Genomic DNA, 16,284 nt, shown 5'->3' with positions numbered 1-16,284 from the left:
CAAATAAGAGGAAGGCTATTGTACTAAGTATATTCTAAATGGCTATAACATATAATGCTAGGAAAAAATTGCTTAACAACAAAATCTGTTTAACCATTTTTTTTTTTTTTAGGTTGTATTCACATTTTCCAAAAACTGTTTACCTTTAATATTTTTATATACTATTTAAAATAATCAATCTTTTTAACTTCACCATAAAATATTATATAACACATGTATAAAAGTAAATTTATGCCTCTTAAAATTTACATTTTCTTAATAGTAAGTACCAATCTTATCAAATCTTAAATGTAAACCATTTTCATAAGGAAAACAAATTACCTGAAATTGTCTTGCATCTCATCCATTTCCTCTTCCAGATCTCTCAGCTCCTTCTTCATGTCCTCGTTTTCATCCATAAGCTCCTCACACAATGTCTCAGCAGCATGGAGTTTCGCTCTCAGAGCATCAGCCTCCTTCTCCACAACCGTAATGTCTTTTGTCTTCTCCAGATCAGTTTCCAACTCTCGTACTTTCAACGATAAACTTTTCTTGTCGTCCCTTAGGTCTTCAACTGTTGACTGAAGTTCATTCACCTTTTGTTGCAATTTTAAAACCTAGAATCACAAAATGAATTGAGGCATTCGTTCTGAATTAATGGTGGTTAAAAGTTTACTTAAAGTTAAGCTCATTAATTTGAGATTTCAAAAATGAATCTGCGTAAGTGTGACAAACCTCAGATGCTGTTGTCTTGCTGGTTGTTGTTTCCAAGGAAGCGAGTCTGCGGAGTAATATGTCGCTTTTCTCCCTCTCTACTCGTTCACAACCGAGCCTTCATCATGTCCAGTTCTCTCTTTAGCGTTTCCACTTGCTCCTATCAACCAAACACTCATAGTGAATTTTATGATCTGTTACTAGTAATTGTAAAAACCTGTAAAACTGCCAGCCAATTAAATTTATGTCCCTTTCTAAAGGCATAAATTGGTTAAAGCTAGTTATTTTTTTCAACAAATTGATTTGTTTTCATATGAAAACATACTGTGAAATTGCAGAGTCAGGTAACTTACAAAATAATAGTGACTGTGCCAAGTGTTTTCCTTCTTCATCAATTATGAAAAAAATTAAAAGCTTTACCATTTTACAACAAAACAATAGAACATTACACTGTTATAAGGCTTGTTAAGATATAAAAACACTAAACACTAAATAGCAATAATTACGAGGGGTATTAGAAAAATAAGGTTCCCTATGCCGCCGAGACAGAATGCGATATGTTGGGAGAAATCTGGCAACACTGTCTTACTCATCAGCTGTCCCTCTCTCTATCCATACCACTCGCGCCTCGCTACGTCCAACAGTGCCGACATAGCTGCATTCGAAGATGTAGCTCCCTGTCGTTGTTACCGCCAGATGCGAAATTCGTGCTGTGATACGTTTTTTTAAATGCAAAACAGATTTCATCTATTGAAGTTCATCGTCAGTTAATCAAAGTTTATGGGGAAAACTACATATCTGTTCAACACGTTCGGAAATGGTGTAGAGAATTCAGTGAAGGCCGCATGGAAATTCACAATGAAAACCGAAGTGGACGGCCTTCAGTTTCAGATGGAGTTGTTGAAAAAGTTGAGACAATACTGCTTGAAGATCGGAGAATCATCATTCACAGGAACAACAGTAAACTCTGACAGATATTGCGACACATTAAGAAAACTGAGACGCGCGATCCAGAACCGCCGGAGAGGAAGATTGTCCAATTGTGTGAAGCTTCTCCATGACAACGCTCGACCTCATGTCTCACGTCAAACTCAATAACTGCTTACAAATTTTGGCTGGACTATTGTGCCCCATCCCCCCTACAGCCCAGACCTAGCCCCAAGTGATTATCACTTATTCCCAAAATTAAAGGACCACTTGGGTGGCCAACGCTTCAGTACCAATGATGAAGTCAAGGAAGAAGTTACTCAAAGGATTGGCGGCAGAATTCTACACATGGGGATAGAAAAGTTGGAGCATCGTCTACAAAAGTGTTTGGACAGAAACGGTGATTATGTGGAGAAATAGCTTAACTTTTACGTGTTAAATTGATGCATAACACTAAGTAGAAATATAGAGCTGTCTATTTAAAAAAATCATGGGAACCTTATTTTTCTAATACCCCTCGTAATAATAAATAAAACACTAGTAACATATAGCTAAAACTAGGTAAAGTATGATGATTATGGTAGATAATTGATTAACAAATAGAAAGGAGTGCTAGTTTTTACTAGTGTTTAATTGGTTTAAGTTTTGTACTGTTAATTTTAAAGCATCTTTTTTTATAAATAAATTAATATCATTATTATTTATAAAGGACATTTCTTAAACTGTGTCATCTGCCTTGATAGAGACATTGAAGAAACCATGTTAGATATGTTGCTGTTGACAAAGGAGAAATATTTGTGGTAAAAATGTCACAATTAAAGGTAAAAAATAAATTTAAAACATTTTTTCATTGGTCTTATCGGTAACCATGATGTCAACAAGAGAATTGCAGAATAAACAAACAAAAATTTGATTACAATCATATGAAATTTTATCATGTGGCATAGTAACAAATATGATGGATTTACGATTTGATCAGTTGGTAAGGCTTTCAATCAGTTCTGTCGGATCCTTTGATACTCCATTGTATCAGTTTGTTTTTTTACATCATTTACAGTTCTTGTCACTGAATTACTGTTACCAGAATTATTACCATATTTATTCATATTTTTATTTAATGATCCAAACCAACCAAAACATATTATATGCCAATTAACGAAATTGTAGTTGAAAACAGTTGAACAATTGCAACAAAACATCTAAAAAAATAGATTAATAAATTATTTATTAATTAATGATGAATTTATTATTGGCACCAAGTAGTAGGTGCTGGGAATTAGGATATTCCATTCCCATTCAGCCGAAAAAGATACTAAAAAAATAAGAATGAGTGGTAGTCCAGAATTCTTAAATCTGCATTTAACTTGGACTTTCAACTTAATGTTCTGTTTTGTACTCTATGGCAACCTGTAATTAAAACTTTGTCACCAAAACATAAATTGAGAAATTCCAACATCTTGTTATTAAGAAACAGTGTTTATATTTTGGATTTTGGATTCTAATGTATTAAGTTAGAGGTACTGTATTTGTGCTGATTTATTTTTTTCAAAGCTTCATATTTATATCATAATTAACAACATCAAGAGTACAATGATATGAGATTGTCCAAAGAAAATATTCAATTGCTACTGACCACTGCTGAAATTTTAAAATCAAGATTTCTCAATATAGTAGGATATACAGTGTGTCTCCAACGAAGGGGTTTACACGTTTTAGCTTCCATAACATGCTCATTCCGAAACTTTACACCCTTTTCAATTAGAAGATCAAGCAAGAATGGTGTGTAAAATTTACAACTCTAAAGGTTTGCAGAAGCGGAATGATGATTGAGAGAGAAATATTTAAAATTGAGTGCAGAAATTGTTTTATTAGGTTCACAAAATACTGTATTGCTACAAATCCAATTTTATGGAAACTAAATATGAATTTAAAATGTTATTGTACAAAACTTATTTAAACTAGAAACCAATCCATAGTGACACACTGGAACAACGATGAACATGTAAAGCTCTTTGTGGAACACACTGTATATGCTGAGAGGAAAACAGGTGATACATAATCAAATACAATCGGTCCTGCTATTTTTCAATATTTTGTACTGACCGATCAGACCTGACCATAATGTAATGATCAATGACATGTTCTCTCACCTGTTTCCATACAGCGGATCTGAATTCGACAAAATACTCGAAAAAAATAGTTATAAATAGTTATGGTATAATATAAATTGAGAAGTTAACTGAACACAAATCACACATTTCACCTGCAGTTCATTATCATTGACTATGGTTGTATCGGTGGTCTCTGTACCAGCTGTACTGACATCGTCTTCGTCATCACTTTCTGAGGAAGAACTTGCACTGCTTTTGGTGACCTGAGAAGGTTTCTTTGGAGGTATTGGAGGTTTAGATGACTTTATCTACGCAAAAAAAATGAACACTAAGGATAAACAGAAATTAAATCAAACTCTACAAATCATAAGAACGGTTGGATAAAATAATGTTTTCTTCAAATAACTAAAGCAAACAAATAAAACTAATTAGACAGTGATTAAGTGAGATAGTCAACAAATTACTAGTTTTGTGCAAGAATAAAATGTAATATTTATAAACAGAACTTGCACTGCTTTTGGTGACCTGAGAAGGTTTCTTTGGAGGTATTGGAGATTTAGATGATTTTAACTACAGTACACAAAAAAATGAACACTAAGGATAAACAGAAATTAAATCAAAGTCCACAAATCAAAAGAATGGTTGGATAAAATAATGCTTTCTTCAAATGAACAAATAATAAAACTAATCAGATTGTGATTAAGTGAGAAAGTCAACAAATTACTAATTTTGTACAAAAAAATACATGTTGAAATTTATTAAACAGAACTTTGACAGCTCACCTTGAATAAAAACTCAACATCTGAAGAGTTAGAATGTGTCGTTGAGGTAGGCAGTGTCTTGGGTCTTTCCGCAGTTGAGGAAGAAGTGTATGTCTTTGTCTTCTCAGGTGCAGGAGATGGAGATGTACGGAATCTGTCAGATATTGGAGACGGGGAGGTTCTCAATCGCTCACTGGAAGTGGTGGTGGTAGGGGGTGGGATGGAAGGTGAAGGGGAGGCCCGGCTGCTGGGGGATTCGCGTGTGGAGGAGGACCGTGAGAAGGAGCGAGATGGAGCCTCCGTAGTCGGACTGCTGGCGGGTGTTAGACTGGAGCCACTGGTCCGCCGTCTCACCGTGTACTGCGTCCTTCTGTAGTCATCTAGTTTCAAACAGTGAATATTTGTCTGAGTTCACATACAGTCGTGCACACCGAATTACATTTTTGTAATGCTAAAAACTTTCACACCATAGCATATAAAATACGACAAATTATTATACAATTAAAGGTTTTTATTTTTGAACAAACATAAATGATACTAAATATTGAGTACTTTAAAACAAAATACTACATTAATTAATAAACCAAAGAAGTATTTAACGAATTTAAATAATATTATAAATTGCACTGGTACATGAACTAAACACAAGTCATACGTTTTTCAGGAAGAGCAAAGTTGTTATCTAGACTTTGTCCTCTATCTTTTGCTTCCTGTTGAAATGCCATGCTGTAAGCCCTCATTTCATACCTACATTTCTTGAGTTATAAGAGTGTCAAATTTAACCATAAGCCAGCAGTGAGAACATAAACCTGTTAAAAATCTGCCTTTAAAAATTTAGAGCAGATACATTTTGTAACAGTTGTGGTCTCCATCTGAGCGTACTCAAAAATTACCTCAGTTTGAATGAAACTTTTCAAAATAAATTATTTTACATTATCTAAAGATAAGGATATTTCTTTTTCAGTTAGGTGTGAGTAACTATATCATTTATCCTCGTGTGATGCATTTCTTTTTCAATAAATCGACTGTAAAGATTATATTTTCCTTACTGACATGTATTTCTTTTTCAAGGAAGCAAGATTTAGCTGATACCTCTTCTGTGCCAATATGCCTTTCATTTTCAGTGAAACAAATGTAACTGATCCCTTTTCCTTACTGTTATGCCTTCCTTTTTCAAGGAAGCAAGATTAGCTGATACCTCTTCCGTGCCAATATGCCTTTCATTTTCAGTGAAACAAATGTAACTGATTCATTTTCTTCAATGACATGTCTTTTTTCAATGAAGCAAGTTTAGCTGATAAATCTTCCTTACTGATATACCTTACATTTTCAGTGTGATACCTTTTCCTAAATATAATAAGAGTATTAAATGTTTATGGGAACTCTTATCATTGTAAATAACACATGTTAAATACAACTACCTTTTAATCATCATAAAAATTGAAATTGAAATTAAAAACCAACAGTTTTTATCCGCTTCATGAATGTATCGAAACAAAATAGAACATTACAATTAAATTTCATAAAAGTTATGTTTAATTTGGAGCAATTTAAATTACAGTTAAAAACATATGAAGTCGGTAATTTACAATGCATTGTCCTATTATGAGCTGTCTTCATACTAAAAATATACAAAATTGATTTTGGCTCTACTCCAAACTGGGACAAGCTCAAAATAAATTAGTTGATAAAACAAGGACTGAAATAGTTCCTAACAAATTGTTGTTATTATGACCAACACTTGTTAAAATGAGAGAAAGGTTTTAGTACCACACAAAACGCAAAAAACAGATACAAAAAAAAAAACATAACCTCGTATTGTAAAACACAAAAGTGATCCTTCATAAAATTAGATCTTTGATGATAAAAACTTGTGTAAGAAACATCATGACACATAGTTAGCATTTTTATAAACATATTCAAACGACACTTAGTCACATGAAAACACATTGATATTAATGTACATATTTAAATACCATTTTTAACAAAACCAAAACCGTTATTTCACTAGTATCGTCCTGTAAACAAGATGTGGTTAAGTAAATCATGAAAACTATTGTATATGATTTAAACTCAAAGTATTGTACATGAATGATATCAGATTATTTTATCAGAGTTTACTGATGAAGATTTATCAAGTTATTATTTTTAAAAGCTATTAATATTTTCCAAACACATAATGATTTATTGGACTAAGGCAAAATTACAATCATATAAAAACATCATCATTGCCTTTGATGATTTTTAGTCTTCAGTAAACTTTGATATGATATTAAATGGACAATCATCACTAAACAATGTTATTCATACTCACTTATTAAGTCTTCTAATTCTTCTGGAACAATGTAAATAAAAAACATTTCACTAAAGAATTTGGTTTTTTCTTAAATATTTTTGTAAAAAAATGATTGTGAAATAAGATTTTAGGCAATAAGAAAAATTGTAAGAACTGCATTTTCTCAAAAAGTTTCAAGCATTTAAATTAAAATATACAGTATTAGGAAAGAAGTTAAATTTATCTATACTTCAAATATGTCACTAGAAATTATATTTAACACTGTAATTTTGGAAACCTAACAGAATTTCACTCTTGTAGGCCTAACTGAAACATATCATTGGCAATTACTAAAAAAGTAAATTACTAAAAGTAAATATATTAATGATTTTTAAATTCTCTTAAATATGTATGAGGAAGGATAAACAAACAAAAATCCTGTCCAAAACCTTGTACATATATAAATTTAACAAAAAATACCAAATATTGATTTGGTAGTTTAAAATTCCAACTCTTAAAAAAATTTTAATGAAACTGAGCATTGAGAACTGAAAGATTTATTTTACCTAAAGTTATGTTTTTCCATATTCCATTCTATTAATTTAAAAGTAAAACTTTTTATTTTACTTTAAATTTTCTACTGAATCAGCTCTTATTTAGTCAATCCTGCAATATAAAAAGAATAAAAAAAAAAACTTATATAGATATTGGATCAAAATTGAGAACTTTATCAAAAATGTTAAAATTACTGCAATTACTGCAAAACAGGTTGAATATGATATATCAATATCATCATATATTGATTTTTGAGATCCAATCTCAGTCCCTAGCATCGCAAAGTTACCAGTGGTGAAATGTATCTTAAATAAATATTATTGGTCTATTTTAGGCGTGTTAATTTTAGTTTCTGATGCTTTAATTGATACCAATAATGCTGCCCAAAATATTGAAAATATAAAGGACGAGTAAAATATAAGATTAGCTCTATTATACAAATGGTCTAGTTTAGAATTTGAATTTTTAATCACTCAATCCAGATTTATAAGAAGCCCAGATGGATTTAACTATTGATCACTTGAACATTATTAATTTCTGAAATATTAAGAGAACTGGTGAGCCTTACAAAAATGGCATTAGTTTATTTTAAAAATTTGTCTTCAGATTTCCTATGTACCTGTACAAATCTGTAAAAAAAGTAGTAGCATTTTATATAATTATATAAGATTTATTTTTAGAAATATTAGGAGAACTAGCAGATTTAAAAATTTCATTTGTTTATTTTAAAAGTGTACATTTTTATTTTCTTTGCTTCAAAACAAATTTGAAAAGTGTTAAACTTGAAAAATGTTTTTTTTTTTGAAACTTTATAGTGGAATTGAACTATTATACTTATAACATACTTCAGCTTCATTATTAAAAATCAGTTATTAATTTTACCAGTGCTGTTTTAATACAACTTCTACTATACATAAAAAAGTCAGTTTTATACTACTCAAATTGGTTACTCTCTCTTAAGAATGAATAGAAATAAATTCAATAATTTTGTTTTCTTGAAATGTAGCCTACTTGTTAAATTAATGTGTTCCAGCACCCCAAGCTGAACGGTAACAGCCAAAGTGACAACACAAACCGATACACTTGCATACTCCCACCAAACCTGGTGTGTAAGATGATATTTCTGTTAGAGACAATGACTTCTTCAACAGCCCCCTACAGTAGACGCACTGCCAGTCCTGTCTCATGCGGGGGCTCATCCTCTGGTGGATGACCTCCCCGAGGCCGGAGCACCGGCAGTGGTACATCCGCCCACAACCGTGACAGTGAACCGCCTGTCTGTCGTCGGGTACAACACGACCACACTTGTCACAACACACCGCCATCGCGATCGCACTGAGTGTAATAGCAGTATTGTGTTGTGTTGGCACCGTTCACGGGTCAAGTCAGGTAATGGCTTACCTGGGTCATCCTGGCCGCTCTCCACGGATGGCCGCCTGCGAGGCAGAGTGAAGCTCACCGTCGGAGTGTCGTCCTTCAAGTTGGCCAGGTTTGGGGATGACGTCCATGACGATGCGGCTGAACTGAATCTGTCGTGTGATAAATAAATATTGATTTTTTAATAAATTTGAGAACAATAAAACACTAAAATGGTTGACTACACTAATAGTGATGTCAACAAGCTTTAAATAATTTAAACACTCAGCACAGTAATTAAACACATTATAAATTTATACAGAGGTTAGGCTCCTATACTTTTTGTTTAAGTTATGAAAATAATTTGTAATGAATTATGAGACATATTTACACACAATCTGTTCAAAAACCTTTTGTGTACAACTTATGTGATACTCGTGGTCTTCCAAAGTTATCTTAAAAGATGTCTGATATCTAAAATTAAAATAGAATTATTTTAAAACTTAAAATCAAGAACATTTCCAGATACACAATTTAGTTTGTATCATTTTGTTGAAAATTTAATACGGTAAAAGCCCATTTCAAATTTTTGAAGTTGTATTTGGAAAATTTTCTTTTTATACGTCTCTAAATCAAAATCCCAAAATGTAACATTTAAAAAAATAAAAAGGGCAGTGCTTTCATCAACTGCTTGACTAGTTTTGTTGAAAACAAGTACTAATTTTTTTGACAAATCCACTCGAGTGATGATTCCGAAACAAGCAATTTTAGTGAAAACCGAAATTCACTTCATTGATCATCACAATACCTCCATAGAGGAAAAAGTCAGGAGAAAATGTCAAGAGCTACAGACCTGCTAGAGGGGATATCCTCTGTGGTGGACTTCTTGGTGGTGGCAGTGGTGGAGAGGTCTGAGGAGCTGAGATTGAGGTTGGAACTGCTGGTCCAGGTACGGGAGCCGAAACTGTCCGAGCTACGACTGTCGTCTCTATTCCTGCTGGCAACGTCACATGAAAAGCATAACAAAACTCTTTCACTCTTAATTGTTTCACAGCATTAAAGTTTCTAAATCCAGCATATATTAGATAAGTATGAAAAAATTACTATTAAGGTAACCTTAGATTTGCTTTTTTTAACAAAACTTTCACTCTTAATTGTTTCAACAGCATTAAAGTTTCTAAATCCAGCATATATTAGATAAGTATGAAAAATTACTATTAAGGTAACCTTAGATTTGCCTTTTTTTAACAAAACTTTCACTATTAATTGTTTAACAGCATTAAAGTTACTAAATCCAATAGATATTAGATAATATGAAGAAATTACTATTATGGTAACCTAGATTTACTTTTTTAAAAGGGACAATTTCTTTTATAGCCTTATCCTGTCTATTTATATGGTTAGTGAATCTGATAGATAGAAGACTACTTATCAGACAACAGAGAATAAATAATCATGACAAATCAACCTCCTCCTTTGCAGGAATAAAGAAAACACGTTTATTATATCTAATTTTCTTCAAATTGTGTATACAAAATCACTCTAAAATTTGAAATATATGATTTGATAAACTCATATTAATAATTTATTTATTTTTATGATGTTAAGTTCTAGACCTAGAAGATCCTGTGAAACTGTAATTTATTATTTATTACTAATTTATTATTAGTAGTGTATTGCTTTACAGTATTTGTATCAGTGGCGTAACTAGTTCTTGACTTTGAGAGGGATGGATCCAATTAAAGAATATACCACCGGCCAGAGGCAAAGAATAAATCCAAATAATTATAAATTTAAATAAATTAGATAGACCTTAATTAAATTAAAACACTTAACTGCTGCATTTCAAACAAGTTAATTGTTATACATATATTATTTAAATCTTTTAAGTCTTTTGGGGAAGAGATTTCCTTCCCCCTCATCCCCCCTTCTAGTTACGCTACTGATGTGTGTTTTCTAAAGTAAATAAATAGAAAGACATGACTGATAAAAAAGAAAGCCAAGTGACAAATTAAGGTTTAAGTTATTTAGGAAAGAGTGTTTCAAGTGTACACATTTTTTATCTTTCATAGCCAAAGTCCTCATTGTTACATTACTTTTGAACTAATTACAATTTAGCAATACCAAACAGATTACATGACATGTACATAAGACAACTTACTTAGTAGAGGGTATGAGCAAAAATCTAAATAACATAAATAATGAATACAATACATAAATAAAAAACAATAAAAGATGCAATATATAATCTATTTATCTATATATATAAAAATGAATGTTTGTGTGTTTGTCCTTTATGGAATTGGAAATTGGAATGATTTTTCCCGATCATTATTAAAATTTGTATGTATATGAATTTTACCACGCAGAAGGTTTATATGCTATGCCCATCAATGCAACTCAGCACCAGGCGACGCTGCCAAATTTAAAAGTTATCAAAGCGACTGCGCATTATAAACTGCAATCACGTGACAGTTACGTATTTTAATTAGCCAAACATTATTTGAAGGCACTAGGTTTTGACGTATTTTATTTACCTTTAAACAAACAGATTTTCTTGATCGTGGCAACAGGGTAAACTCTACATCGGCATTTAAAATATAATTCACTTGAACCAGAAGTGCTGATACACGGGCAAAGCTTATGATAAGCGTGCGAAGCCGTGGGAAACAGCTAGTTATGTTAAAAATATTTTATATGGCGTTTCTTTAAACCTTATAGTATCCAAGTTGTTACTTTTTATTTCAAGTAGATTATTGTAAGCCCTGCTTTTTTAAATCTTTTTAATAAAACAACCAATTTAGAATCATAATAAGATTAGAGTTTAGTTCTCCATATTATTGTAACACATTGTAATAAAAGTTTATACTGTCTAAAGTGCATTATGTACAGCAATAGTGTATATACCACATACCACCTCTGTTCATAATACCAGACATTTTCCTGGTCTGAAGATTTTCATGCTGTCATAAAAAATATTCGCAACCCAGATTAATGTTTTTATTGTTTTAAACTTTATTCAGTTTAAGATTACATTATTTCTAAACTTGTATGTATAGTAATGCTTTTAGTTTCATGAGGTTTGTATTTGTAATTTACTACAGTAAATTCAATTCCATCCAAAATTTAAATTCAGTTCACACACATTTAATATGAGATATTTAAGCAGATTAAAAGAGAATAATGTGGTAAAATGTTGTTGTTTTACTGTATATTTGACACTTTATTTAACCTAACCTGGTTAATAATAAATAAAGACATTTCAATTGAATTGTTTCAATACTGCTTTAGAAATAACCTTATAAAGTGTACATTTATCTCCAACTTTAGTAATATATTGAATTCTACATAAATGCAACAGATGCATTAATTCCTGATGGAAAAATCAATAGAAACACTTCTTGTTGTTGGCAAAATTCTTTTCTAGAGATAAAAGTCTTTTAGCTAAAACAATAATCCCTCTTTTATACGGTTGATGCAGGCTGCTGTAGTCTTGTAATTTTAATAAATTTAGTTTAACTTTTAAAGAACATTAATTTAACTTTCATACCAAAAGGAATTTTGATATTGTAATTTTAACTATATTAAAGATATTTAATACTTTAGAGTCTTAATGGTATAAATTGTTCAAAAATATAGCTCTTTCACAATATTATACTCACTTTGATGACCAAGATGACAGGCTTGGAGACGACACTGTGGTCTCGTCTCTCCTTAGAGAAACATCGTTGTCTTTGTTCCGGTTCCCATGCTCCTTGTAGTCCCTGAGAACACGGACAAGTCACGCTGTCTTCGAGATTATGAGAGTAGATAAATATTTACTGGATAGCTCAGTGTTAACAATAAATAGGTAATATTGAGAATTGCTCTAAATATGATCAGAAAAAGTCAGTATCACTGAAGAAAAATATATTTATGAAGAAACTATACACATAAATAGAGGTTTTATCGGAAACTGTGGAATATGACAAATTAAGTTAACGCGTTCACAACGATCGTGGTTTTCTTGATTATACATTTGATTGAATATGTTGTATGTATTTTGCACCATATATTTTTAAAAGCGTAAACTTTCTTTGTAAAAAGCATTAAAAGCCACTATACAAATCAAACTGGGCTAAGGTAATGGTAAGGCACGGGTCTCTAAAGCCCCATACCAGGTTTTAAAAGTGAGTGGGGCTCTAGAGCCCCATGTCAGGTTTCAAGAAAGTGTGAGTGGGGCTCTAGAGTCCCATGGCAAGTTTCAAGAAAGTGTGAGTGGGGCTCTAGAGCCCCACGTTGGCATGAACATGTTAATGTTTTCTTATTTCTAGCTATTAGGTAAAAGCAACAGTTTATTCTTTACAACTCTTTTCCTTTTTTACTTTTAATCTTTTTATGAACATATTTCTCCTGAAATACTTCATTAGTTTGTATACTACGTCAACTTAATTGCTCCTTGTTGTAGAGTAGGCAGAAAATTGTACAATGCACAAAGTTCTTCTGTACCTGAAACATCGTTTACACCTGGTGGGCCATCGGACTTGAGGGTGGAATCCAAGAGGACACAGAGGGTCACCCTTCCCCGAGGGTTTGATGTGCTGCATTCTGCCTCGCGCTCTGTGCAACAGAGACAAAAGTTTTTAATTTAAAGTACAAGTACTGGGAGAAAATGGATGTACATTTTTAGAAACCAACAAATGCAGCACTTATAGTTTCCCTTGTCTATGCCAGTGACAATTTAAATAATCATCATGGGTGGCCCTGCAAAATTTACTAGGACCAACTGTTGGATTTACATTGAACCAATTGCACAGAATGATCTGAAACTTAACAATACACCATTTTTTTTCTGAAACATTATCTTACAATTTCTAAATCCACTTCAAAAGATTATGCAGGGTTTATTTAATTTAAAAGTACCTATATATTTTAATAAATCCTTTTATTTTAACTTAATCACGTTTTACAATTTAATTTGTTACGAGTGTATAACTTGAAAAAAACTAAATGATATATTTATTTTATTTACGCTGTTCATGATTTATGTATAGCTTAAAGGTACACTAGCTCAAGGTGTTGCTCCTCATATGGATACTAGACCTACATTAACTATATATTATAATGAAAATGGGTGGATTTAAGTGGATGAAATTCGCTTTTAGGAAAGTTTGTTTAAAACTGTAATACTTTGTCATATGTTCAAATTGTTCTTGTCACAAGAAGAACGAATTTCTATTACGATAGGTAAAACTAGTTCTCCTTACTACGACACTGTATTGAAAACTGTATTTGATTTATTCTACCAATTTCATCAGTTTTTATAAAACGTTATTTAAACCACATTTTTCAAATTTCACTACCAGCTTTACTAATAGTTTATAAATTTAGATCCTTAGTTTATACTTCAAGCATTTTAGTTTATAGCTTATTTTTATAGCTGTAACAACATAATAATTCTTCCTGCAGTAGAATAAAGCTATATTTCATATTATGAGTGGTTTTAATCTTGAAATATCATATAAAAATGTATTAATAGTTTTGAAATTCAATTTGAAGCTTTCACTATATCACCAAGTCACATCAAAGATAGCTTGTAAAAAAAATAATTTTAATACCTTATTTGCTATATAAACAGGTAATAAATAATGGAAAAATACGTGTTCACTGCTTTTATACAATCCACTTTGTTACTGAAGTCATTTGAAACTAATTACATACAGAAAGTATCATGCTAATATGACATAAAAACATGCAAAATTAAAAGACCGTAATGTTTACCGGTTATGAGTTATGATGTTTAGATAAACGTACAGACAGACAAATAGTGCTAAACAAAGTTTAATAGACCATAGTATTAGAGGACATTTACTTTATTATCCTTTATTGAACCTCATCCAAAATATATACCCACACTTTTAAAAACCTTGCATACGTACGAGATCCAGTATCAATTACTTTGCATTTACTACTGGAAATCATCGGAAAAAGTCGCATATCGCGGTATTCACACTAGTCGACTTCGTGGATAATCAAGTATTTATGGACATATGAATTGCCCTACAAACTACATAAAGTAATTATTGGAAAGATCATATATTGCGATTTCAAAATACTTTTAATATGTATATAGTTTATCATGTGGAATATTTTTTGGACGTTTTTTGGCAATAAAAGGGATAACCAAGGTGTATGCAAGTACTATTCCCATTTCAAGTAGACAAAAGTTACGTGTAAAACACTCGGTTGCTCCACCGTGCTTTGGGATCGTGTCTAAAACATCGTAGTGCGCTCAATTGTGCATCTGATGAAACGATGAGATTAACTCTTCATCTAGATTACACTATATTTAGCAGTCTAGGTGTCTCTGATATTGAAACGATGCAAATAGTTTTTTTTTTAGAAAAAAAGGAGAGGCCGATCCTCTGTTAAGCCTTATTCTGTCCGCCCTCATGGGCCACTGGCCTGTGGGAGGATCTTATCAAACAGAATAAGGGGGAGAGTCGTTACAGTACAAGGTCAATGGTACTAATAAAAAGTGCAATGGTTACAGACAGGATGTGAACCTGCGTTATCTCTAACTCAGACCCAAAGTTCAACGACTTAGACCGCTCGGCCATCGGCACTCCCAGTTCGTTTGGAGCTTCTTCATCACCGACTTTTTTTGGATCCCTTCAGACGAACACGACACCAGATTCCAGGATTCAACTCAGTGACAGCGTTAGATTTCAGACGCTACACTAAGCGGAAGGAAAACACAACTTTAAAATTGAATTAGCCCTTCACACAATTACGATATTGTTAAGCATGTTATATCATTAATAAAGAAAAAACACTGGGCACAAAATGGAGCCTTGAGTCATTCCTGAACTGGTATAAGAACCTTCTGATTAAACACCACCTATTTGCACAATTCCACGTTATTTGTGAATTTTTGTATGTTATAAATACCTGAATACTGCATCTTTTACCAGACTAGCTGGATATATTGCGTCATTGGACTTAAAATTAATAAATACTATTTAAAATAAAACTCTAGGCAAGATGGCGGTATTACACGAGATTGGAGTCCATTCCTCCACCTAAACAGCAAAAAAACTCATCAAGAGAGTAAAATAATTTGGAGAGTAACCATAATTTAATTATGACTTCAAATGCATTGTTCTCCAAATCATAGTAGCTGTTATGTTCACATGCCCTATTATATTTTAAAGCCCGATGTATTCTTGTTAGTTATGTACCCATAACGAAATCTTTCCAATTTTACCAAAATGTGTTGGCTTTCCGATGAACTGCACGTACCATGTGATTCAAAAGATCGAAATTCAACGAATGCGATAAGCGTGGCGCCCTTTATCACTGTTCTGGTCGAACAATTCAACAGCGTTGCACAACAGGTAAAAAATCCGTTGGCCGACATTATTGAGATAAACAAAGCTAGCTCCAGTGTATAAATAGATGGCCGGCGGAGTGTACAGGCGGGGAATCCTCGTACTTCACAGGCCAGCACTCGTGGCTACCGACCTTCAGGCCTCATCACGTTGTACTGCTTCATCGGCTCACGTGTGTAGTCACCTATTAAATCACATTGTTGCGCCTATTTTTGTGCTATAAGGTTAGCTTTCAT

At 32.4% G+C, this 16,284-nt stretch overlaps 1 protein-coding gene across 1 annotated transcript in view; it reads right to left on the bottom strand.

Annotated features, from left to right (window-relative positions):
- LOC124363727 (myosin-2 heavy chain) overlaps positions 1–16,284 on the bottom strand; it is a 92,793-nt gene that overhangs the window by 52,024 nt on the left and 24,485 nt on the right. The window contains 10 exon segments of the mRNA XM_046818989.1: positions 322–596; positions 715–804; positions 806–853; positions 3,884–4,039; positions 4,514–4,872; positions 6,807–6,827; positions 8,724–8,851; positions 9,532–9,675; positions 12,341–12,442; positions 13,167–13,277. Coding sequence (XP_046674945.1) covers positions 322–596; positions 715–804; positions 806–853; positions 3,884–4,039; positions 4,514–4,872; positions 6,807–6,827; positions 8,724–8,851; positions 9,532–9,675; positions 12,341–12,442; positions 13,167–13,264 — 1,421 coding nt within the window. The 5' untranslated portion in view covers positions 13,265–13,277.

Source organism: Homalodisca vitripennis, chromosome 5 (assembly GCF_021130785.1).
Source record: "Homalodisca vitripennis isolate AUS2020 chromosome 5, UT_GWSS_2.1, whole genome shotgun sequence".
Classification (NCBI taxonomy): Eukaryota; Metazoa; Arthropoda; class Insecta; order Hemiptera; family Cicadellidae; genus Homalodisca; species Homalodisca vitripennis.
The sequence above is the reverse complement of the archived record's forward strand: the minus strand, read 5'-3'. Positions and strand labels throughout refer to the sequence as shown.